Source organism: Ambystoma mexicanum, chromosome 6q, assembly GCF_040938575.1.
Source record: "Ambystoma mexicanum isolate Mex_15411 chromosome 6q, UKY_AmexF1_1, whole genome shotgun sequence".
NCBI classification, from domain to species: domain Eukaryota; kingdom Metazoa; phylum Chordata; class Amphibia; order Caudata; family Ambystomatidae; genus Ambystoma; species Ambystoma mexicanum.
In genome coordinates, this window is record NC_090937.1 from 606322918 (window position 1) to 606347455 (window position 24538).

At 44.3% G+C, this 24538-nt stretch overlaps 1 protein-coding gene across 6 annotated transcripts in view; it reads right to left on the bottom strand.

Moving 5' to 3' along the window:
• The window catches only part of LOC138516167 (malate synthase-like), a 494080-nt gene that overhangs the window by 143319 nt on the left and 326223 nt on the right, over positions 1 to 24538 (bottom strand). For all 6 annotated transcript variants that reach the window (XM_069631088.1, XM_069631089.1, XM_069631087.1 and 3 more), the window contains 2 exons: positions 18293 to 18382; positions 8848 to 8920 (listed from right to left, as the gene is read on the bottom strand). In XM_069631088.1, the coding sequence (XP_069487189.1) occupies positions 8848 to 8920; positions 18293 to 18382 (163 nt within the window). The remainder of the gene's footprint in view (positions 1 to 8847; positions 8921 to 18292; positions 18383 to 24538) is intronic.

Genomic DNA, 24538 nt, shown 5'->3' on the forward strand with positions numbered 1-24538 from the left:
GTTAGTGGGCAGCAAGCCAGGCTAGTCCAGGATGCTTTCCAAAGAATACCACAGCTTTCCCCTTTTTAATGGGAGATTAGTGGGTTGATTCTGAGTAGGGTCAGCAATGCTTTGGCCTTGTAGTTGGGATCTGGACTCAGCAGGATGAATGGGAAAGGAACACCGGCGCAGGAAAATCAGGAAGAGTGTCTGTGAAGAGTCTTGTCAGGGACTCTTATTTATAATGCACTGTGACATCATCCAAGTATATGGCTGGGCCGGCTTAGTTAAGCACACCTCTAACTGCCGGGTTTGGACAGGGGTGCTAGTCTCCGCCTCGCTCTCAAATGGTTGGATTTCAAAGCAGGAGGGCAGATTTATGGTGTGAGTTTATAATGTTCCAAAACCTCCCACAGTTATGTTAGCCAAAATCCAATTTTGCCACAAACGGTACATTTATACATTTGAAATCTCTTAGCAAATTATATGCATAGGTTACTTATTTTGTGTAGAGCATGGCACTCCAACTCTGCAATTCGTGAGACGTTGTTTCACCCTTCTAAGACGTTTTGGTAATTTTAAGTATGAACGCTTCGCCCTAAAATTCCAAAACTTTCTACACATGTGTGGATTAACATAAGGGATGTTAGTATAAAAATGTGCATTGGCATCATGGATACTTTCCTTGTAATCCCCGATTATTTGCCATTTCCATTCCCAAAGAGTCAGTGAATCCTACCATGTCTTAAATGAAAGCCCCAAAAAAAATCACTTTTAAACTGCAAAATTTTCCATTTTTACAAAGTCTTGCTGCAGAGATAAAAGTATTTACATTTTTATTCATAAATAGACTTTGGAAGCAAATGGCAGTCCTTTGTCACTGGGCCATAACTTTCTTTCTTCAGCTGCCACCAACTGTCATTGGGTTTCCCACCTGGAATGTACTGCCCCTTCCCCACTTCACACTTCCTTTTCCTGGAGGTCCCATTGTCAGTGGGTTCAGCCTAGACGAGATTATGTCCAACCTAATAATTATTACTGGGGTGTTAGTATCTGCTGAGAAAGACCCTTCTGTGGGTTGCACCCCCCCCCTCAAGCAGAAACCTATTTTTCTTTTAGAACTTGCAAAAACCAGCCAATATGGTTTAACAGTTTTACTTTCTTATATTTGGTCCTGAATTAAATAAGCCAGTTGAATAAAATAACCCAGGTGTGTATTTTACCCAGCAACAAACCCCTTCACATTGCTAGATAATGGCAGGCTTCCATTCAACAGTTTACTTTTAAAACGGGCCTTTCTCTCTGAGTTTGCAAAGCCCATTTTACATGTGTGGTGAAAAGCTGGCATTTCTTTTTAAATTCGATTTTGCATCTCCCTCTGGATTCCCACACCATTTTGCAGCTATAGTTGTTTTCTTGTATGCAGGAGTTTTGTTTGAAGCACAGATGTATTGAAATTGACATGGCTCAGATAGCTGGAGTTTCTTTGAACTACTGAGCTTTTATACATTGGGTCTCATTACGACCCAGGCGGTCCGGAAATAACGGTGGCGGTAAACCCGCCGCCACCGTTGTTTCCGGACCACCTGAGTCCGACCCCTGCAGGCGGGAGGTGATGTTCCCGCCAGGTCTGACCTGGCGGGTTTAACACCGCCCGCCTGCAGGCGGACGAGGAAACACCGGCAGCATTACGAGATGCTGCCGGTGTTTCCATGATCCCCATTCCCATCGAGTCCCGTAGGACTCGATGGGAATGGGGATTAACACCATTCCGCCTCCGTGATTCCCGGAAAACCGGGGTTGTAATGCCCCGGTAATTCCGGGAATCACGGAGGCGGAATGGTAATACGAGTCCGGCGGTAACCAGGCGGTTTTACCACCGCGGTTACCGCCGGACTCGTAATGAGGCCTATTGTAAAGGAAATGAACGCGTTTTCCTGTGCAGGGTAGGGGGGGGAGTGAAGCTTTTGTTGATTTTCCTCAGAGTTGATTTGACAGGGCCTGTCATTCAGAAATCATGCCCGGTTTTGCTGAAGCACAATGAGAGCTACTGGGCATGGCAGGGCTTTATTAATCACAGTGGTTAAAGGGAAAACAGATGGAAATAGCGTCAGTGCAGCATTTTTTTAGGTGAAACCTTTCCTTTTTAATGAAGATTTTTTTTGGGCTTGCAGAAAAGCAGTGCTGCCTTTTCATTTTATTCCATCTGTATATGTCAGAACACAGTGGCACGCTCCCTCAGTGTGTCCGCTTGTTCCATCCTGCCCAATGTAGGCGTTGCAAGACGGTGCAGGCATCTTTTTGTTGGTGCAAAACGCAGTTAAGGCCATGGTGCTCACAGGAGCTAGCGCAACCTTTTTGCTGTTTCTGCACAAATGCAGCTTGGTTTTGGCGAAATTCTGTTCAGTGCGTCATTGTAGCCCGCATCGCTCGATCTTATTGTTCAATTTGGTTTGTAAATCAAGATTATTTTCTTGTATGAATTCTGCTACTTGGTCGTGGATTACTCTGTGTGTGGTCTGACTATGTGTATGGTTGGCCTACTCCTGTTACTTCACTTGCAATACACACAAATGGCAATAGATACATTCAGTACTGCAAAATGATATTCATGAGTCTTTTTGGTCTTAAAACCCTATTTATTGATTAACATATCTTCTACAACTAAAGTTAATTCCATCACACCACACCTCCCACCACCCACTGCAAACACCCAACACATCACTCCATCCCCTACCCATTGCAAAACTAGAACACTTCCCTCCAGCCCCACCCTCTGAAGTGTGTGCAAACATGATTTATGGGTAACACACCCTTCTTTAATAACCAAGTGCGTTGGGGTATGGGATGGGACAGTCTGGGTGTCAGGGAGCCTTCTGTGGGTCTAGTGGATGTAGGAGATGCAGCCTCCCGTGCCCCAGCAGTTTGAAGTTGCACACTTTCCGAAATGCCAGACACTATGTGGAAGTCTTGTGTGGTTGCCTCTATTGCCTTCAGTATCCGCTTACTGTCAAGAGTGATGGCTTACACAAGGCAATAGGGGAAGGTACACAGGTGGGCACTGTATCTCTTCGCTAGTCTGCTAACACATCCTGGGTGCCCGTGACCTCCATTTTCCTAGGGGTTTCAGTGCTCTGCCCTGCCAACCTTCCTTCAAGGTGCATCACCCAAGGTGCACTGGTTGCTACTCCTGAAGGGGAATATTCTGAGGCACTTCCTCAGTGACATCCTGTGGAGCAGGGCAAATGTTTTCTGGGGCTGCTGCAACAGGGGTCTACACTGGATGAGCAGGTTTATTTAGCTTCTTCACCTTCTGCACTCGAATTGGTGCTGAGATAGTCAGGGGTGCTGTCCTGGTATCAGGAGGGGCGTGGTTGTGGCGCGAATAGTGCCTGCTGCTGCCTGGTGGTGGAGGGGGTGCTGCGACTGGTGTCTGCCGCTGCCCTGGTGGTGGTGGTGGTGGGGTGGCGCCAGTGGAGCCTGTCACTGCCCAGTGGTTGCAGGTTTGAGATGTTGCAGGGTCTTCCTGATTATCGGAGGTCCCTTACAGTGGGAACAAAAGGCAGACGGATTCAGTCCCTGCACCACAGTTGGCTGGTCAGAAGCCCACAGTCATAAACTGTTCCTGACACTCAGCCGACAATTACTCAGGTTTACATCATTGCAAGTCTGGTCACCCATAGCTGAGTCTTGTGTGCAGGACAACCCCCTTGTCCCTGTTGTATGCTGTCATGATACACTATCCTTTCTTTTTGCCATGCTCACAAGTGCATCTTGCGGGAGACATTGTGTGCATTATCGTGAAAGAAATTGATGAATACTGTTGCTACATAGATGCTTTGACCATATAGTGCTTTAACACTACCTGTGTCAGTTGCCTATATGGAGATTTGTGATTCATGAATTTGCAATGCCAAGATGGTCAACTGCTCACATTGCCCCAATGTTATCACCTGTGTCAAAGTCCCCTCCTATGCTTTGGGCTAGTCAATGCAGTGGTTATGGGGGCCTCGTTCCTCCAACCATGATGTGATGTTTGGCATGGTGGAGGTGCACTGGGATCCCCGGAGCCCCCCACTTTACACCACGACTAAGGCAGAGGACTGACACCAGCAGCATACCATTAATTCCTCTGTCCCTTAAAGGGATCCTAATGTGCTTAGAACAAGCCAATACATGAAACGCTCTTTAAATTATGTTTCCCCTTTGTGGCAGCCTAAGTTGAGAAACATATCTGAAAGTCTTACAAGAAACCAATGAAGTCCATGGGGCCATGCCAAATGTATCTGGTGATGAGCAAGCATGGCCACTGTTAAAGAGTGCATGGGCGTTCTGCTCGCCAGTGTCCAGAAGAAGTACATGATATTGAAGAAGGTGGTGAGCCTGAAATTGGCTCATTCCAGGCCACTGCGCCCCTCAGCAGATAGGGAATTCAAAACAGGAGACCCATTACCCCAATCCCATCACAGCCACAGTAAGCACATAGGGGCGCCCCCCACTCCTGACCTGGATGTAGCAATGGAGAGGCCAGACCCCTGTAAGATGAACAGTTAGTGGGAATATTGGCAATTATCAAAGTGTACAAAAAAGTAGTTGAACTAAGTCCCCCACTGTTCCTGCCTACTGCCCATGCATTCCCTCCACCTACCCACTCTTCGCCAATACAACCCCCCTACCTGGCATCCTACCACTCCATCCCATTCCCAACATTGGGCTTTGGCTTTATAACTGTAGTATCAAGACTGACAGAAACATAATTAAAGAAAATGCATCTTGTACAAAGAATATTAAAGCAAAAGTCCCATGTGCTTTCACCCTATATATATCCAACACAACTGAAGCTTTAAGTAAAATAAAATAACTTTCCACCTATATTAGGAGTACATGTAAAAACATGGCTGGCTTTTGCTGAAATAAAATAAAATCTCCTTCAAGTGACTGCCCCATCTGTCCCCTCTATGCCTTCTTCTGAAATGTGTATAGCCATCATTTGGTTCATTTCCCATTGTGTCTTTTTGAAGGACTTACTTTGCATGTGGTAATCCAATATTGTAATATTTTATTAGTATTCACATCATGTATTAAACACTCAAACACCATAACAATGAAAAATACATAACAAATGTACCTTTTTTAACGTGTGCCTGAGACTCATAAGTACATAATGCTGAATGTGGATATTGTTTCTGATGGAAATATCTGGACAAAACATATCAGGTCTTCAAGTTATGTTCACATCCTTCCTGTCCACACACAATGTAAATTGTGTTATATTTTGGCTTGGTGTTTCCCAGAAGATCTCATGTCGAACATGTTTAATTGCCAAAGTTGCTAACAGAGCTTCTAGAGAGAAATGGCATCAATAGAAGAGAGAACTTAGTTCAATGCGACATGACAGATGATTTGGTCAAGGGGACTAAATCCCTCATCACCTTCTCTGTGTGCAAACCGTAGAGTCCAAGCAGGGGGCTATGTCCTGTAGCGAGCAACCTCCATTCTGGGAATATGATACAGGCCACTAAATGGAAATATGGTACTTCCTGGACACTTAGGCCTGATCTGTGAAGTTTTTTAGTAGTATTCCCAGGAGTATTCTCCTTCGGAACACTGATCAAATTTAGTTCACATCATAGCTTACCTCTTAGTGTTGAATGGCTTTTGCTGATGCACCAAAATAGGGTTGCACTATAGTTTGGCAGCATTAGAGGTTTTATGCAGAACAAAATCTTTATATGATTAATATTGATATAACAAAAATCATGAGATTAAAAAACAAAAATTCAAAGATAATTTTGTCTGGTATTTGAATTCTGCAAAAATAGCAAAAGTAAAGCAGATAACCAGATTTTGGATAGCTGATGAATACAAATATTCCAGCAGGGGTTTGTTTTAAATTATTAGAGCACAAATTGGACTTATTTCTCTCTGAACTAAGGCCTTGGTAATAGGTTTAACTATATATCTTAAGATGGGTTTTCAAAGGATAATTCATTATTGGGAATTGTGAAAAAAGCTTTGGAAAAACCTGGTAATCCCTTTTATATTAAATATACAAACGATAGAGAGAAATACTGAATGTACAGTCTTTTAATACAGAGACACAGGAAAATGTATTTGTTGCATTTCACAATTTAGAAAAGCAATATTGTGATATTGGGCAAACACACAGTCCCATTTGGAAGAGGGTAAACTGGTTTAAGGGAATGCATACTCTTGCGCTTAAAGTTTTTTTAAAATATAAGTGTTGTGAGGGTTCAGTGTTATGAGACAGATACAAGGTTGGTAGTTTGCCCAGTTACCTTTAATAAAGAAAAATCACAGGCGTTAACTAGCCTGAAATCTATGAGGGGTTTCCCTGCCTCAACAAAACGAACTAATGAGACAGTCGTTGCCAGGATGTCAATAATAATGTTGACCGTCCTGTGTCCACAACCTAATCTGACCCTCACATTCTGAATGCTACAAACTCTACTAAAAGGGCAAAACAAAGTGTCTCTTGGCTGTTTATTCACAACTCTCTTCACAACTTCAACGTAAAAGTTCCTAAAACCTGTATTTCTAATATAAAGTTCCACCAATGCCAAGGGGGACAATCCTCTTCCCCTGGTCTTTCCTGTGGCTGATAATATGTGAGCAATTGACAAAATAAGGTTTTCCCTGTCTATGACAGACTTGGATTACTCTCCTGCCAAGTACTGTCAATTGTGCTTCCCAAAGTCACTGGGATGAGGAAGAGTGGTACTTGTACCAGGCAAATGTATTCTGGGGCTGTGGATTCTTTAAATTTACTGCGTAAAACATAAACTCCCTTCTGTATTACAACTGATCAGGTTTGCTACCCTGCCCAACACCTTCTGGTGTTTTCAACACACCACTTGTTTGTTATGGTTTTACTTGGCTTATTCGCCTGTTAAGTAATACTTTCATCTCATTCAAGTCATGAGGAGGTTGCTGACAAATCTTTAGCTTGCCGGTAGTTCCCTCCAAGGTTTCTTTTGCTCCCTCACAGGTTCCCCAGCAGTTCTACTGGTCACCATGCCCCTTTGCTACAGGTATGTGTTTTATTGTTAATGTACCTGTTTTGAATGGGGGATTCTCCTCTGACTCTGCTTTCCCGAGACTTGGGATGTCTCCTTGGGTTCCCCAGCACCGGTACTGGCACCATTTACTGAAGTTTAAATGCAGGTTCCCCTTTCTGTCCTCTATTAGATGCAAAACGGTCTTGGATGTCAGCGATTTCAACAAGCGGTTTGCCTGGTCCCGGAGGGAGTTAGAGACCGTGCTATTTGTCAGGTCTGGACATTGCGCCTCACATCGTCGACGCCCCAGGCGAGCCCCGCTCCAAGGCAAACCATGGTGTCCCTGGTTCTCATCAGACTGCTTTGCCTTTCAGTGTTCCATTCCTGCTGCTGCGCGTAGGGAACACCACACACAGCAGTCACTTTTTGGGCTCACAGCGGACATAACATTTTCGGGCAAGTGGTAACTTGGTCGCACATCTATTAGTGATATTCTGCGTTTGCTCTCGGCATTCAGCTTGTGTGCACAGACTGGTAGGCAAACTCCCAGTCTGCTCTTCCACGATTCTCTGTTCTCTTCCAGCACTCTGCTTTCATTGCGTTTCAATGCTACTGTTTCCACTACAACTACTGCTGCTGCTACTACTGTGTCTGTTGCTTTGTCCCTCTTCCCTTTTTATTTGACTATTATTTCCAGTGCTTAAGTAACAACTAGAATGTTGCTTGCATTTCTCTTCTGCATCCATGCAGGGCCTCCTTGTCTCAGTAGATATGTATTTATTAACCATTATGGGACTTTCAGGGTTCTTTCTCATTGCAGCATTATATGGCCTGTGAATTCATTCCCTTTTACACAAATACCCAGGGTTGGTCTGGTACATGTATTTCCTTACGAGATTTGAAAAAAGGTTTTGGTTTGGGTGTGATTTAGTTACTGGAGCAATGTTTCCTTGGGAAGAAGAAGGGACGTAACCCCTGGGTTCGTCACAGTGTGTTCTAATATATGTATATATTGTTAACTACTGACAGATTGGCTAAGCATATTCTTAACTCACGGATATATTTAAATACATTTATTTGAAGACAGAGAAAGCAAATGTAAACATTACAGTTACTAGACCAAAAAACAATTGCTAGAGTCTCAATTGTAAAATTAACAAAATTGTCCAGATTGTGCTTGCCTTGTCTTGAAATTTAGAATCGACAAAGTTACATTAACACGTGTTTCGACCGCCTGGTCTTTGTCAAGGCAAATTACTCATTCAGATATCCCATCGATATGGTAAGGCAGTTTCTAGCATACATCTTTGTAAGTATTATAATTTATCTCGTCATTTTCAAATGTTACATTTCTTTGAGAAGAGTTTTAACTAGTATCCTGGAAGCATCAACTGTGTTATAGAGTCCTGAGTGCCATGTTGGAAATTACGTTTGACCAGTTTACACATTATTTCTTCTGGATTCAGTTGTAGTATATAGGTTTTTGAACACTGGACTGGTCTCTTGGTTAAATAGAACTACATATGTAAACCAATTGACAGTATTAGATTCTGATAACCAGGTCTAAGGTGTGGTTGAAGTTAACTAGCATTTTCTACAAAGCCCTCCACTGTTTATCCAAAAAGAATATGCCAGAAGTTGGATCCAGTAGAAAACATGTGTAGTTGGATCCAGTAGAAAACATTTGTGATAGGTCTACTAACATGGTGAGTAAGAATATACCTCTTGACAAAACAATTTGGGGTGATCACTAAGAAAGAGATGTGTAATTGGGATTGATTGCTCTGCCATTCCCACGCACCAGGTATGGTTAATCATACAGATCAATTAGCCAAGTAAATCCACTTACCTCTGTACCAAGCCTCTATAAAGAGAATGCCAACTGCAATGTTGTACTTGAGGCCGAAGAGGGTAACACCTCCCTAGAAAGAGAGCACTCAGATTAGAGGTATTCCTAATGACTCATGGCCTGTACTAAAAGGCATTTCCATCTATTTCCCCACAGTGCGGCGGATCCATCTGGGCTTCTTCAAGTCTTTCTTCTTGCATAATGCAATCCTGGCATGGCTACCGATTCACTGCAACAATGTTTAGACCTGGAGCACCTTCTGAAGTCATAGCACACGCAGAGTGGAAGCTACTGCATGCCACAAACCACTGCATGATGACTGATAGAGCATCAATCGTACACAACACTGGACCAATCGCACATTAGAAAAGAAATGGGAATTAAGACTTTCTTAAATGGCATTGACTATCTTTCTTTACAGTTTAGCCATTTAAGATAGCTTAAGTTGCTTAGAGGCCTGGTGATCCCACCATCCACCTTTTTAGTTTTGATTTTTTTTAGTTTTGAATCATTATTGCCAGCTTGACAGACACCAGTTGTTGGGATAAAATAATGATTGAGACAAAAAGAGAAGGTTGGTGCACAATACACACGTGTTGGGTATTCTCTTCAGTGGCCATTCACCATGGATGTGTATGTGTCTATCTTAGATGGTGTCACGAAGATGGCTGATGAGGAACCCTCCAGTGCCTTGACACTGCTTCACTCGCTCACCCAATTATATACTGTGGACCAAAGCACCTTCATCTGGGGTCTGGGGCAAGTCAACATTGAACACTGTGCTCTGGAACAGATCAAACCCTTCCTGTCATATTGCCACTTTGGCGACCTTACTCACGCCAAGTAGACCTTCACTTCATCAGACAACCAGTGGTGTCACTCCAAAGTTCAGCAACCTCGCCTCTCCTGTTCAGTGCATATCTGCTGCACTTGGCCTCTCCCATTAGATTACGCATGACAACTGTGCCACATCACAGATTGTGGCAAGACCCCACACACTACCGGGCTCACATTGCCGATCTAAACATTGTATCTACCATTGGTGGATGCGGGTAAATCATTTAAAACTTGACCCCACTAAAAGAGACACCGTATCTCACAAAATGAGTCCAGTCAGGAAGCTTGAAATTCGAGCTTTTGGTTATCTTATTTTACCCCACCTCTGCCCCATATAAGGACCCTCAACATTATCATCCACTCAGATCTCTCTCTGACCCCTCAAATCACAATAATTCTTTCAGCTTTTTTTAATTATGGTATTACGCCTCATCAACCCTGCTGATGCCCTTTCACAAATCGACTTCTTCAACACTCTGTACCGTGGAATTCTAGACTACCTGAATGTCCAACAACAGGACTTGCAAAATGCTGCAATCAGCCTCCTGTGCCAGTAGTGAGATGGAGACCCAGGATGTAGATCTTTATACTGCACCACCGTCGGGGCCTGTGGTGCTGCATACAAGGCATTGCACAAGCAGTGGCCAGGCTTATTGTTCAGACTGATATGCTGCTCACAGGCCAAGGAGTCTGTATTGTGGTCACCATATTTCAGGGGGTGTTCTTTTCGACCATAGAACTCTCTGCCCCAAGATGTCTGGTCTATTTAGAATGCCATTCAGTTTAAAAACCATTTTAAGACTTTTTTCTTTCCAAAATAAGTTTGTGTCAATCACATTAGTTGCCCCTTTTCAGATCTGCTAGGCATTTTTTCTTCACACCATCTATACATGTTCTTAATATAACATAAACATGTCTCAATTTATCATAACATGGCGTGTAAAGCGCTTTGGATTAAAGCGCTATATAAGCAATAAAATACAAATAGTTTCACCCAACATTTTTGGCAGTAACATTTTTACCGTTTGTACATCAGCATATTTGGATCTTTCTTGCTTGATTACTTTGCATTGTGCTTGTTGTTTCTTGCATAGCCCAGTACCTCTGCTGGGTTAAGCACTGAGTTCTGACATATTTTATACGAGATAGCAGAGAGTGCCTCAAGGATCCGAGGGCATTTAGCCTTTGCCCTCTCTTACACTACTACTTCAATCACAAATTCCCACTAGAAACATTCTTATGTCTGTATTTTTTGTATAAAATTTAGAGAGTGGCCAGTGATCGAAGTGAGCGGGAACGGACGGGAGCGGTGTTCCACTACTTTTCTTTTTTTTCTTTTTACCATTCCTCTACTTTGTAGGACCATACTCACCATTCTATATAGAGGATCTGTCCATTCATGTCCCTGTGCAAGTGTAAAGTTGTAATAGGAGCTAAGTTACTAGTCACTTAGACTATTACAATGCCCCAACGCAATACCTTGTTACATGTTGCACTATGCTTCTGCCTACCCTCTCCTTTGCAGAGACCATAGTCCCACTACTTTTTTGGTACTCTTCTACCACTGAGAGTGGCTGTTTTAGACTGGGTGGATTGCCGGCCTTGCTTTTAGCTGGCTATTGTCTACCTGTTCATGTGTATGCTTTTTTATTGTGTTTTGGTTTGATGTGACTCTCTATTATTATTATTATTATAATTTAGTAAATAACTCTGCTACCTGTTTGGATTAGGTTCTACATCATAGTACGCTATAAATAGATGCCTGAGGTACCTGCCCTCTCAAGTGACTCGTATTTGGTGTGCTGAGCCAATGCCTACTGTTAACAATCTGCTGGCCTTTTTTATACCCAAAACACACCATTGATACTGACAGATCACATTGTTTGAAAAGAAATAACCCTAAACGTAATTCTGTACATACTCCTGAGACTGCAGCTGCCTGGGATGCAGACTATCAATTAGAGATGAAAGTCTCTGGGACACTGCCCTGAATCGTGCATGCTTCTAGCTTTCCCACACACCACCGACACAGGGCTAGGGTCTATGGGTCGCCAGAGGACTTTCGGGGCAACTGGGTCGACCGAGGCGGCTGCAGAGGCAACGGAAGGTGAGGGACGGTGAGGGAGGTAGGTGCTCTCTGAGACGTTGAGGATGGAAATCTGTGGGATCGGGCAGTCGGAGGGGGCTTAGCTCTTCTGATGGAGACGTGATCAGAGAGAGGCCTGAAGGGATGCGGTTTGTCACTGGAATCACGTGTGCAGCAACGTTGGAGGCTCTCATAAAGTTCCTGGGGCAGAGCAATCTTTCCCTGCAATCCATTGTGAGATAATACTCCCTCGAAGTGCATTCGGAACCTAATTAACTAATGGAACACTGAGTGGTGTGCAATGTGTTTTAGCTGTTCTGTGGCAGGGAACCTGTGACAACAAAGAGGGAACATGGATGTTTGCTCCAATATAGACACCTACCTGCTGCTTTAGCCCATTGCAACCGCCAAACCCATGATCTTGTTTTCTTCCTCCTACTCCAAGGAGGGTGCAGCGGCCCGCTCATTCCTGGCAGCAACTGCAGCCCCTGGCAAACTCCAAGAATCCGGTTAGTGGTTGCATCATATACCTCATATCCGTAGCCCCAAATGGCACTGGTTTCCCTGGATGGTCCTCTACCCTCTCAACCCCCCTCAGGAACAACATGCGTGCCCCTATTTCGACTCATGACTGTCTCCTAATCAGCTTGCCCATATCAGCGATAAGGTCACAGCATTGCTTAGAGACCAGGATACTTCCCAGCACTTTGTCCCAACACTCCCTGCCACCATTGCCTGGAAACTAGATGGAGCCTCTCCCCATGGCTGATGGTTGGTCAATTTCAGCTGTTGCAGCACTGCAGGCAGTAACCCCAGTAGCAGTACTGTGGACTCACAATGCAACAGAGAACCTGCTCACTCACACTGCCACAGAGGCACTAAAGCAAGGCCTCACTTGCTCTGCTTTCGCTGGTATAAGAGGGTCAGCAGCTCTCACTGCACACATTGCTTCTCTGGAAGGTGGTGCCCAAGCTCTACAACAGCTTTCAGTGTGCAGTCTTCTGGAAGGGGGTGCCGAAGCTCAATAACAGCTCTGTGTGCAGTCTTCTGGAAGGTGGTGCCAAAGCTCTTCAACTGCTCTCAATGTGCAGTCTTGAGGAAGAGGTTCCTACGCTATTCAACAGCTCTCAGTGTGCAGTTATCTGGAAGGAAGTGCTCATGCTCTCCAACTGCTCTCAGTGTGCAGTCTTCTGGAAGGAGGTGCTCAAGCTCTTCAACAGCTCTCCGTGTGCAGACTTGTAGAAGCAGGTGCCCAAGCTCTTCAAGTGCTCTCAATGTGTAGTCTTCTGGAAGGAGATGCACACGCTCTTCAACTACTCTCACTGTGCAGTCTTCTGGAAGGAGGTGCCCAAGTTCTTCAACTGCTCTCAGTGTGCAGTCTTCTGGATGTAGATGCACACGCTCTTCAACTGCTCTCAGTGTGCAGTCTTTCAGAAGGAGGTGCACACGCTCTTCAACTACTCTCACTGTGCAGTCTTCTGGAAGGAGGTGCACAACCTCTTCAACAGCTCTCAGTGTGCTGTCTTCTGGAAGCAGGTGCCCAAGCTCTTCAACAGCTCTCAGTGTACAGTCTTCTGGAAGGAGGTGCCAAAGCTCTTCAACAGCTCTCAGTGTGCAGTCTTCTGGAAGCAGGTGCCCAAGCTCTTCAACTGCTCTTAGTGTGTAGTCTTCTGGAAGCAGTTGCCCAAGCTCTTCAACTGCTCTCAGTGTGCCGTCTTGTGGAAGGAGGTGTACAACCTCTTTAACAGCTCTCAGTGTGCAGTCTTTTGGAAGGAGGTGCTCAAGCTTTTCAACAGCTCTCAGTGTGCAGTCTTGTGGAAGCAGGTGCCCAAGCTCTTCAAATGCTTTCAGCGTGCAGCATTCTGGAAGGAGACGCACAAGCTCTTCAACTGCTCTCAGTGTGCAGTCTTCTGGATGTAGATGCACACGCTCTTCAACTGTTCTCAGTGTGCAGTCTTTCGGAAGGAGGTGCACACGCTCTTCAACTGCTCTCACTGTGCAGTCTTTTGGAAGGAGGTGCACAACCTCTTCAACAGCTCTCAGTGTGCTGTCTTCTGGAAGGAGGTGCACAACCTCTTAAACAGCTCTCAGTGTGCTGTCTTCTGGAAGCAGGTGCCCAAGCTCTTCAACAGCTCTCAATGTGCAGTCTTCTGGATACAGGTGCCCAAGCTCTTCAACTGCTCTCAGTGGGCAGTCTTCTGGAAGCAGGTGCGCAAACTCTTCAACTGCTCTCAGTGTGCTGTCTTCTGGAACGAGATGTACAAGCTCTTCAAATGCTCTCAGTGTGCAGTCTTCTTGAAGTAGCTAGCCAAGCTCTTCAAAGTTATATGTCTGCATGTACAGAGGTCCTGGTCAGAGAGAAAGAGGAAGCACACACATAATGCAGTCTCCTCGGACCTGCTGCAATTCAATTCGACACAAGCAGCACTGGCAAGAGTGAAACAGGCTTCTCTGTCCCTAACCAAACTCATCACCTCAGCATTCTAGCCTGTACCTGAGATGCCGAAGTTAACTTTTAAACAAGAGGGACAAATGCAGAGTGGAGCAAGCAATACAGTGAGGCTATACGAATCAGAAGACCCTCTTCATAGCATTAGTAGCAGTTTCAGTACACGGACCCAGAGGACTTTCTCCATAGCACCAGCAACATTTTTGGTCTGACCCTAGTGACTCCTCCACTTGACCATAGCTCCCCTCATCCAACACAATGCAACACACTGAAGCACCTCATTGTATTGGCCAAAGGGATGAACAATCTATGGCCTGGTGAAACACTATCCCCCAAGAGAAGAAAACACATGCCACCCAGCTGCCTAATATGACCACTCACTGTAGTATGTGCAGTAAGCAACAGTCAATACAAGTTAACCAGCCACAAACACAAAGCGAGAGCTAAATCGAAAGCTAGTGGTCCACAAGAATGCACAGGTGATTTCACATGCTACCACTGTAGTAGTGATCAACATGGGATGGGGTGTATGTACTACCCATTCATCGGAAAAATGTGCAGATTGTGGAGGTACCACAATCATGTCTCTAAAGTATGCAAGCACCAATGCAAGCACCAACACATAGATTAGCCTCGGTGATTGCTCTGAAGATCCCAAACCCACTCAGGAGGTCGCTAGGAACATGGCACTCATGATAGCACTAGAAACTGCCTCTGGCCCCCCACGATTGATGGGTTGCTTGAGATGTTAGGTACTGTGACAAATTCCCCTGTCTGATGCTTGTGAGTGTGGTAGCGTGGCCACTGAGCTGGGTGCCACCACCCTCTATACAATGCTGGGGACAGGGTTGATGCAGGGAGTATCCCTTTACCTTTCCCAGTTGTCAGGGGTTTGTCAGCAGGATTTTACCCCTTGCCCTCTTATAGGACCTGCAAGCATAGACAGTACACCCAGAATCCAGGTAGCCCTGTGGTACAAACAGTCCCAAACTGGCCACATGACAACTAGCACCCAAACTCCCTTTTAGAGTATGTCTCCTCAAGGTAAGCATGAAATGTTAGATGTTTTAGAATCCCCACGATGTGGTGTTCATCACAAGATGTGTGCAGCCTTCAACATTCAGGCACCCTCACTGTTCGGTATAACCCAAAACACAACCAGCAACTCCTCAGTTCATCTTATGAGTTCCCTAGAGATGTATCTGCCACAGTACAAGTGGCTGCGGGAGTGGAAACCCTGAAGGGAGTTGAGTGAAGCAGCATCTGTGTGAATGGTCTCTTTCATGGCACATAAGCAGTGAATCAAAGATCCAAGATGGCATGGCCAGGCCTGACATAGGCTTGCCCCCATCATTATGCAATATGGAGCCCAAACAAGATGCAGAGGTGATTGGAACCAATCTAGTTTGTACTTCAGGCAGAAGGGTCGAAAAGGTTGGATTAACCAGGTAATGACATTAACATGATGTAGAAATAAATGATCCATTATATGCATGTCTTATGTCCTTAACATTTTTCTAGGATTATCTTTTTTCCACATCTTCCATGAATTCTGCTCAATCGAACAGTTCACAAAGTCACGACTTCTCACATTACAAACGAAAGTTTCCAAATAGGCCTTAAATGACCTCAAATGGAATTTGACATATTTTCCTTCCAAGATGTTAACACTTGTAAGTATCTAGCCTTACCCCTTTTGGAGGGTGGAGCTTGCTTAGCACTGGGACTGGACTGGGGGAATGTTTCTGAAGCTCTCTCATTCAAGTTGATAGGAAGACAGATGCACTTATGGATCCTCTTGAACTGATACCAATTGGGTGAGGTAGGATATTTCTCTACGCCACACTACAAACATTTTGGCTATCAAAAACAGACTTGTTTATTGATATATTTTCCACAGAAATGATGGTATTGTTACTGTGCAAGATGTCCCGAAGATGACATTGCCACGGAATAAAGATGAATTTCTTAGAAACTAATCCACTTCATCTTTGAGTTCCTTGCTTCTAATTTGTCTTTCTGACTTCTTCGCTGAATTGTGAATTGCACTGGAGTTTACTGGTCTTTCATGCAAGGGGTGATTACTTTTTGTTGTGTTTTTGGATCATTTTATGTGTTGTTTTGTAATTTTTCTATTTCTTTCTGGTCATGAGGGTGTGGTTGGATTTGTTTCTTGCTTGCTGGATGTGATTGATTGCATTGGATCTTTTTGTCATAGGATTTTGTGTCTTCGAATACTTTCTTTGACACAATTAAAAATAATAATCGGAAATCTGTTTGGTGCTAATTCAAAATAAAAAGTCACAGGGGTCAATGAGTTGGAACTCATTAAAAAGACATGACCCATCCTGAATATAGAACGTGCCGTGTATTGATCATGCAAAGACATTGCTAAGTGTCCCTCACGCAGACTGCAGCCCATTCATACGGTAGAATACACATTGGCTAACTAACATTCACCTTCTGCATTTCAAGGGCTTCACCCGGACTCACACCTGCATTTCCATCCCCATACAGGGATGGAAATGCTTTTTGTAATTTCAACATTTAGGGCCCGTCTCTATGAAATGTGCTCCCAGCAACCACGTGGTGCACTATGCAAGGGGGCTGGACAGTGCATCTTTGTGAGACTGTCCAGTCCCTTGTGAAATGTGGCAGTCCCCTTTGAGAATAAGGTTACCTATGCATTTATGAAACTAGCGCAAATTAAATTAGCGCATTTTCTGCGCTCCTTTCATTTGCACTACTTTATGAGAATCTGGCCCTGTCTGTGGAAAGAAGTCTGCAGCTGTGCTATAATGTGCCAAGTAGGTCCTGTGTCGCCCAGTATTTTGATGTCGTCAGGCTGGGACTGATGAGATACTGATGTGGGATGTCCACTTTACATATGGCCTAGATAAAACATTATCAAACAAACAACATCTGTGAGTACTGCATCACTTGGAAAGAGCTGCCCTGTTTTCCCCAAACATGTAGTTGGATAGTGGCATAACTGAAAGGAGTTATTAACAGTGATCATGGAGACTGGTTGGATTGGCTAGTCCAGGAAAGGAATTCTCCCATTTCTTTAGGGTTCATTATGTAAAAGGGTAATGTAAAATGGGTTGGTTAGATAAAAGGGTAATGTAAAATGAGTTGCCTCCACACAAAGAGAGACGATATCTTACTGCAAGTGTGAACGTGCAGACCCCCACATTAAAAGCTATAAGAGTGATGTTATTTCCTTATGTGAACCTTTCCTTATCATTTTGATGCCTTCACCACATGCACATGTCACTGGCCCTATCATTTATTATTTTTCTTTAAAACACAGCAGACTTTTGTTGAGGGTATTACTGCTCCACTTACTCGAGTCAAACTTGGTACACGATAGCAAGAACTGGGCATTCAGGCCCCAGAAGCTGCTGAGCTGAGGGCGTTATCAGGGTTGCTGGTGGAATGCCAGTGGGCGCCATTTTTTTGACTATACAGGTTCCAACGGAAAAAGACAATTAGCCCCACATAGGGGTCAGGATCTGCACCAGGGGTTGGAGGACCTACGCCCGTCAGCTGAGATGGACGAAACTGAAAGGCATCACCATGACCCATGGAAATGGAAGATGGACTCTTGTGACAATACAATAAATTGTTTTGTTACACAGAGGGTGGAGCAGCATGCTGGAAGGACTAGGTAGGCCTCCTCGGAAGGTATGGTTACAGTGTTTCAAAAGGTACAAGGGAGCAGAGCCGCAGGGGTTGGGATTGGAGCGTGCTGGTTGGGTTGTCAGGGTTACAAATGGAAGATGTCTGTTTGCTTGCAAGAAACCGCTTCTAATAAACTTTGCCTGTTCATGCACTGAAAATGAAAACTTCTATCTTTAATCACGTTTACTTTTAATACAAGTTTACACAATTCATAATCCATTTCCTCACAAAATGAGAAACCTGGAGGGCCAATGCGCCAGTGTTTTGGCTCACTTTTGTTAGGCTGTTGCTCCTACGTTGTCCTTGAATAGCTGTTATATAGCAGGGTCTTTAAACCTGACGGAATCTGGCCACTTATATCTGACATAAAACCACCCCCATTGACTTACAGGAGGCATGGTCAGCAAATCGGTTTGCGTCACAGTCACTTCCGGGATCAGGTTCAGCTGGTTGGGCCCTTTGATGTGCTCCTGGAATAACTGAAAAGAAATCATATGGCAACATAAAATGTTGTCCTAAAACAACAAAACACGTGTGGCGTTATGACATGCACAGACAATTCTAGGTAGAAACCTAGGACACAAGTTAGTATTGCTAAACTTATGAGTCTTTGCTGGAGTTCACCACATTTAAAAAATCAATAAATGACCGACAAAAACTTCCACGTGCAGTCAGGCACATTTTAGTTTACAAATATTTGGAACACATTTTGATTGCGAAATTACGTCACTTATTAAAGGTATGCAAACATGGAAAAGCTAGCAAGTAATCTAGGCACACATGGCTGTGCGCACCTCTCTGCCATGTTGAACTCACATTCATATGCTTTATTATCCAGTGTGGGGAGCCACTTTGCTTGTAGGTGGTTTTGTACTTCAAAGATTGTAAATACGTTTTTATGTATGGAAGTTAAATAGAGTGAACCTAACTACCAAATCATGGAATTCTGCGCACACACTGGAATTCCTTTTAGTGAGAACACATTATCCTGGATGCAGTAATATCGCAACAAGGCAGGTGATTTACAGGTACCAGTGTATGTTCAGTAAAGGGTATGGCATTTCTCATTAATAACACGTTTTGTTTGCACAAATAGATTAGTTTGAGTGTGTTGTGAGGGGTCAGAAATGAGAGGAAAACACAGAGTAGTAATAGTCTCAACATCAGCCATTTTATTAACAAAAAGGCGTTTGGATGAAGGCCTAACATTTCCTATCCTAAAGCAAATGTCCCTTCCTATGAAACTAAAACTAAAGCAGGCTGGCCTTGTGTCCAAACTGAATCTGACCCTCAGACAAAAATACATAATCAAAAGGTGCAAGGTAAATGTGTCGAATTTCAGTTCCCCTGCTGCCCTGACAGGTATCTCTTTCCAAAAAGGTTCACTACCTGATAATTTTATCAGGTCCCTCTGAAACATTCACATTCATCTTAAGTATCATACAAATGTACTTCTTCAATAGTACAACTTTATTGAATTCAGTTCAATTTCCCAAATAATGACATGCCATATATGAGGGTTTGTTCAAGCTCTGTCTGCCCACCTTTTTTTCAACCCCTCTTGACTCTTGGCAATGCTTGTTCCAGGTTTCCCCCACCTGACATCTCATATCAGGAGAATTGTACCATATTTGCCTTTGCTTTTCAGTTCTATTTGGTTGGTGTTAAAAAATTCTTCCCAAATGTTCATTTTTTTATTTTTTTATTAAGTGCATTTGGTTGAACTGTGTCACCTTTTACACTATGTCAAAAGCATAACACAATATACATTAGCATCAAAACAGCAATAGCAATTAAAATACAATTAATCAATTACAAACTAAAAACACCCTATAATATAATTGAATACATTTAATAAATTACCTTAAAAAATCATCAACATTAACATTTAAATACAAACTGACAATTTACCAGCCACTAGTTGCCAAAAATGACAAGCTGCCGACGCGATCACCAGAGATTCAGCACTGAAGATCATGTTCCTGAATTCATCTGAAGAATGGAGCACACATTTACTGTAACTTTTCACATACTCCATACTAAGAGCTGCAAATTGGCCCTCATTACGGGTCTGGCGGAAACCGTGCCGGTAAAACCGGCAGGTAGCCGTCAGACCCGTAATGATTTACTGCCGCCTGACTTGCCGGAAACACCGGGGTATTACAACCCCAGCATTCCGGTAAGTCAGGCACCGGCAAATTGTTAATCCCCATTCCCATTTGAGTCCCATAGGACTCAATAGGAATGGGGATCACGGAAGCACCGGCACCGTTAATAACGGTGCCGGTGCTTCGTGACGGTCTGCGGGCGGGTGCCGTTCCACCCGCCAGGTCTGATCCAGGCGGGCGGAACGGCACCCGCCTGCAGACTCGTAGTTTGCCGGCCCAGAAATAATGGTGCCAGTAAGCTTACCGTGGTGGTTGAGAGATCAGGAGTATGTGTTAGTTCTGGCAGGATTTATCAAGACCGAATGTGGCTGTGTTAGGCCTGAGGAGAACGCCTGGCTGGGGGGGTGTAAACAGCAGTGTTTAATTAGAATGATGGGGAGTGTGCGGTGGATGTTGGTATGAGAGCAGTTATACCGAATGGTGTCATAGTATCTCTGTGTTCTAGTTGAGTGATGGTGCAAAGAAGAGAGTAAGCATGGTGGTGTGATATGATGGGTTATATGCTCTTTCAGACTCCTAAAACAATCCATTGTTAAGCTAAATAAGATTAAACCACCATCTCTTTGTGAGGATGTGTGGAAGTTTGGTTTAGGGGCCAGAAGAAGAAAATGATCCGATAGATGCTCAATGGACAGTGCGAGCGTCAGAACAAAAAACAAGAGCAACTGGGGCCATTGTCAACTCAATAGGGACACCTAGACACCAACCATTAATAAACGGAGTTGCACAAAACGCCTGGGCTAGCTTCTTCTCAGCTCGGTTTGTAGAAAGGCTCAAAGTGGTGGAAACCATCTATGACCAACTGACCTGGACCCTGGGTTATGACCAGTCTGACTTGGTCAAATAAAATGCTTAAAATCCTCCAGAACACCAGGGCCAGACGGTTTTTCCAACATGACCCTTAAAGATAACCTGAAACAGTGGGCTTACCTACTTGACCAGATCGTGAAAAACATGCTTAATTCTAGACTGCTACCAAACTCATGGAAGGAGGCCAACGATCCCAGAGCAGTGACAGGAGCAACCCGAACTACCGCCAAATCGCGTTACTGAACGTCATGGGGCAACTCTACGCCACACTGCTCTTAAGACTAACCAAATGGTCACAAGGCGAGAGATGACAATAGCCGTTCCAGTCTGCTTTACAAAGGGTCTAGGGACCTCTGCTGATATTTCTACTGTCACTACTATCACAGAGTCCTAGGTGGACTCACTGGACTCCTTCTGCAACCCAGCCCGCATACGACTGGAACTGGACCCTGAAGAATACACTGGCCATCCTGTAGAGGTTAAATAGCAGAGGTAGGAGAACGCACCCCTGCTTAAGCCCTCTTTTGGCGGGAAAAGATCTAGGCAGCAACCCCCCAGGACATACATACTCTAACCTGGGTATCATTGGATAATCTACAAAATGCACGTATAATGCTGTACCAGGATAATATTGTATATCTGACATTAGGGTTAGAAGGGCCCAGATGGAATGAGCCATCCCACAGCCCTTTCTGAAACCTATCTGCTGACACGCCAATAAACTACGCTCCACCACCCATGGATAGCAGGTCCAACAAAATGTTTGCAAATATCTTGCAACTACAATCCAATATGGCCAACATCCTGTAGTTCGATGGTTGATTGCGTGGACCTTTCTTATGAACCGGTATCAGAATCAAGCCTTTCCAGGAGCGGGGGATACCACCAGTTTCACATATCTTTAAAAATAATAGCTTTAGCAATTGGGCCCAGAGCATTGGGTCACTCTTGAAACCCGCATTGCAAAGACCATTAAGACCTGTAGCCCTGGAAGCCTTGGACTTGACAATAATTTGAGAGCAGACCAACCCTACCTCCACTTTAGAAAAAACGCCATTGAACATCTCATCTCCATTGACCCCTAGTCTCCCATCCTCTAGGCCATCTCCGTATTTGGCTCTATATTTGCCTACTCGCCTAACACTCCCTCTTGAACTTTATGGGCCTCATTACGACTCAGGCGGTAAGGGTTTTACGGCGGCGTAAACAGCGCCGACCCTTACCGCCTGATTCCGAGGTCCCTTAGCGCCATGGAGGTTTTAACACCTGCTTTTAGCAGGTGTTAAAATCCATGGCGCTAAGGGACCTTGATGTTAATTACGCCACCGTAATTTACGGTGGCGTAATTAACGCCTTCCCCACTCCCATTATGCCCTATGGGGCAAAATGGGAATGGGGAAGGGAAAATGGGAAAATGGGGGTTTACCGCCCCGCCCAGGTTGGAATGGGGCGGTAAATCCGCCAACCACCATGGCGTAAACGTAGTTTACGCCATGGTGGTAAAGTCACGGCCCAGGCGGTAGCTTACCGCCTGGGTCGTAATGAGGCCCTATGTCACTATTTGTAAATTAGTTGTATTTTATTCTATCTTTGTGATTCAGTGTATTGTTCTTACAACCTGTATATTGTATACTGTATATCTGTACATTCCTGTAACTATGTAAGCCTTGCATTTTCTTACTGCTGCGCCCTGTTACTTAAGGGTCTGGTGCACATAAAAAGTGAATAAACAAACAAAACAAACAATAATGGCCACCAGATTCGCCTCCCTCATGTGCGTGGATATCGACAACTCACGCATTGACTTGGGTTCCTCCTTCGTGTACGGTTCCACTCCCACCAATAAGAATTCTCAATGAAAGTTCCCCAATTCTCTTCTGGTATACAACACATTTCCTTAGCAGCACTGGTGGACCCATGGCTGCGTATAAGGTGCCAGAATTTCTTGGAAACATGGGTCTTTATCAGGCAGTTAATACATTTCCAGCCAGCTGTGCTCTCCGAAAATGTATACCCCTGCAACCAAATCTTGTATCTGGACCGAGCAGCAGTCACAATGTTTCCCTCTATGATAGGAGTGGGCTTCTCTTAGTTCTCCGTACCAGTGCATTGAGCTCTTTTTTTCTTTTTATCTATGCCATAATAAAACCTGGCTCCTGGCTTACGCTTGTGTTTACTTGTTAGTAAGTGCCTATGGAGCGTAGGAATGTATTAATCCTTCATCTTTTCCAGGTCCCAATTACATTCCCTGAGAATTTCCTCCCAGCTGATACCCAAACGCTGCAGAGTAGTGTTACATTTTTGTATATTCACTGCTGACCAGCTTAACCTATTTCCCTGGATATTAACTGTCGTGTTAACACCCAGTATGTCACTAGGTGTTGGGTGGGAGCCCAAACACTTCATGAACAGCATCACATGCTTGCTAGCAGTCATAGGCATAGCCTCAAGCTCAAGTCAATAGCTGGACATTTGAGGGTTAATAAAAAGAAAAATCGATGCCACTACTATAGACACTGTTAGACCACGTAGTCTGTGATGCACCTTCTTTAACAGATATAGGGGCAAGGTCAAACTCCTCTAATACCCCCCACCATTCTTTCACCTTAGACCCTGCCAGACCCTACAAATCACGCTCACATTCTTTTGTGAATTGTGTGCACAATCAGTATTAAAATCTCGCTTAAAAATGATACCTCCCTTAGGGTATTGGATGTGCCAGTTTCTTTCTTTTTTTTGTTGGCTTTTGTTTATTTGGCAGACAAGACAGAGTACGGCGGTTACAGTGATCATTTGAGTTTAGCAAGAAGACAGAAATACAGTGCATTTAAAAAATATCATATCTTGAGGTATTCGAGGTACATACGAATTATTGCTAGCTGGAGTAGTGTAGGTAGCAGGTTCACTTCATGACATTCATATATTTAATGGTCAGAGGGGAGACCGGCTAGGTAGGTTCGGAATTCTGACCAGGCATTACAGGGGCAAGATGTGGGGGGCAACACGTCCACATACAGTTCCTCCCAGCCCCGGGCCCAGGTCAGTGCCATCATCCAGGTTTTGGCATTGGGCGGGACGACATGTTTCCATTTCAATAGTATACATCTCTTGGCAATCATACAACCTGTATTTACAATTGAGCGAAGCCTCTTGTTCGGGAGATTATACCACATACCATACAGAGCTCCCGAGGAGGAGTGTTCAAGAGGAAAATATCCACCACATCAGAGAGAGTCTTTAGTGTAGTGTCCCAGAATGTCCCCAGTTGGGCACAGGACCAAAACATGTGCATGTGGTCGGCAGAACTGAATAGACACCTCGGGCAGCAGTCCTCCACACCTCAGGCCACCCTGCTGAGTCTTTTGGGGGTGTAGTACAGTTTGTTTAACAGTTTATATTGCATGCATCTGAATCTAAAGTTCAATAAGACTTGCTTATTGTGTGCACACATGCGTTTCCACTGGGTGTGAGATAGCTCAATCCCCAAGTCATCCGACCAGCTGTTGCGTGTACGCGAAGATGACGTGGATCTATTATTCACAAGCATTTTGTAAAGCGTTGATAGTATACAGCGCCTGCTGTTAGAATTGACGACTAATGCTAACTCACAATTCTCAGTGGGTTCTGATGGGTAGCTTGGCCATTGTGACTGAACAG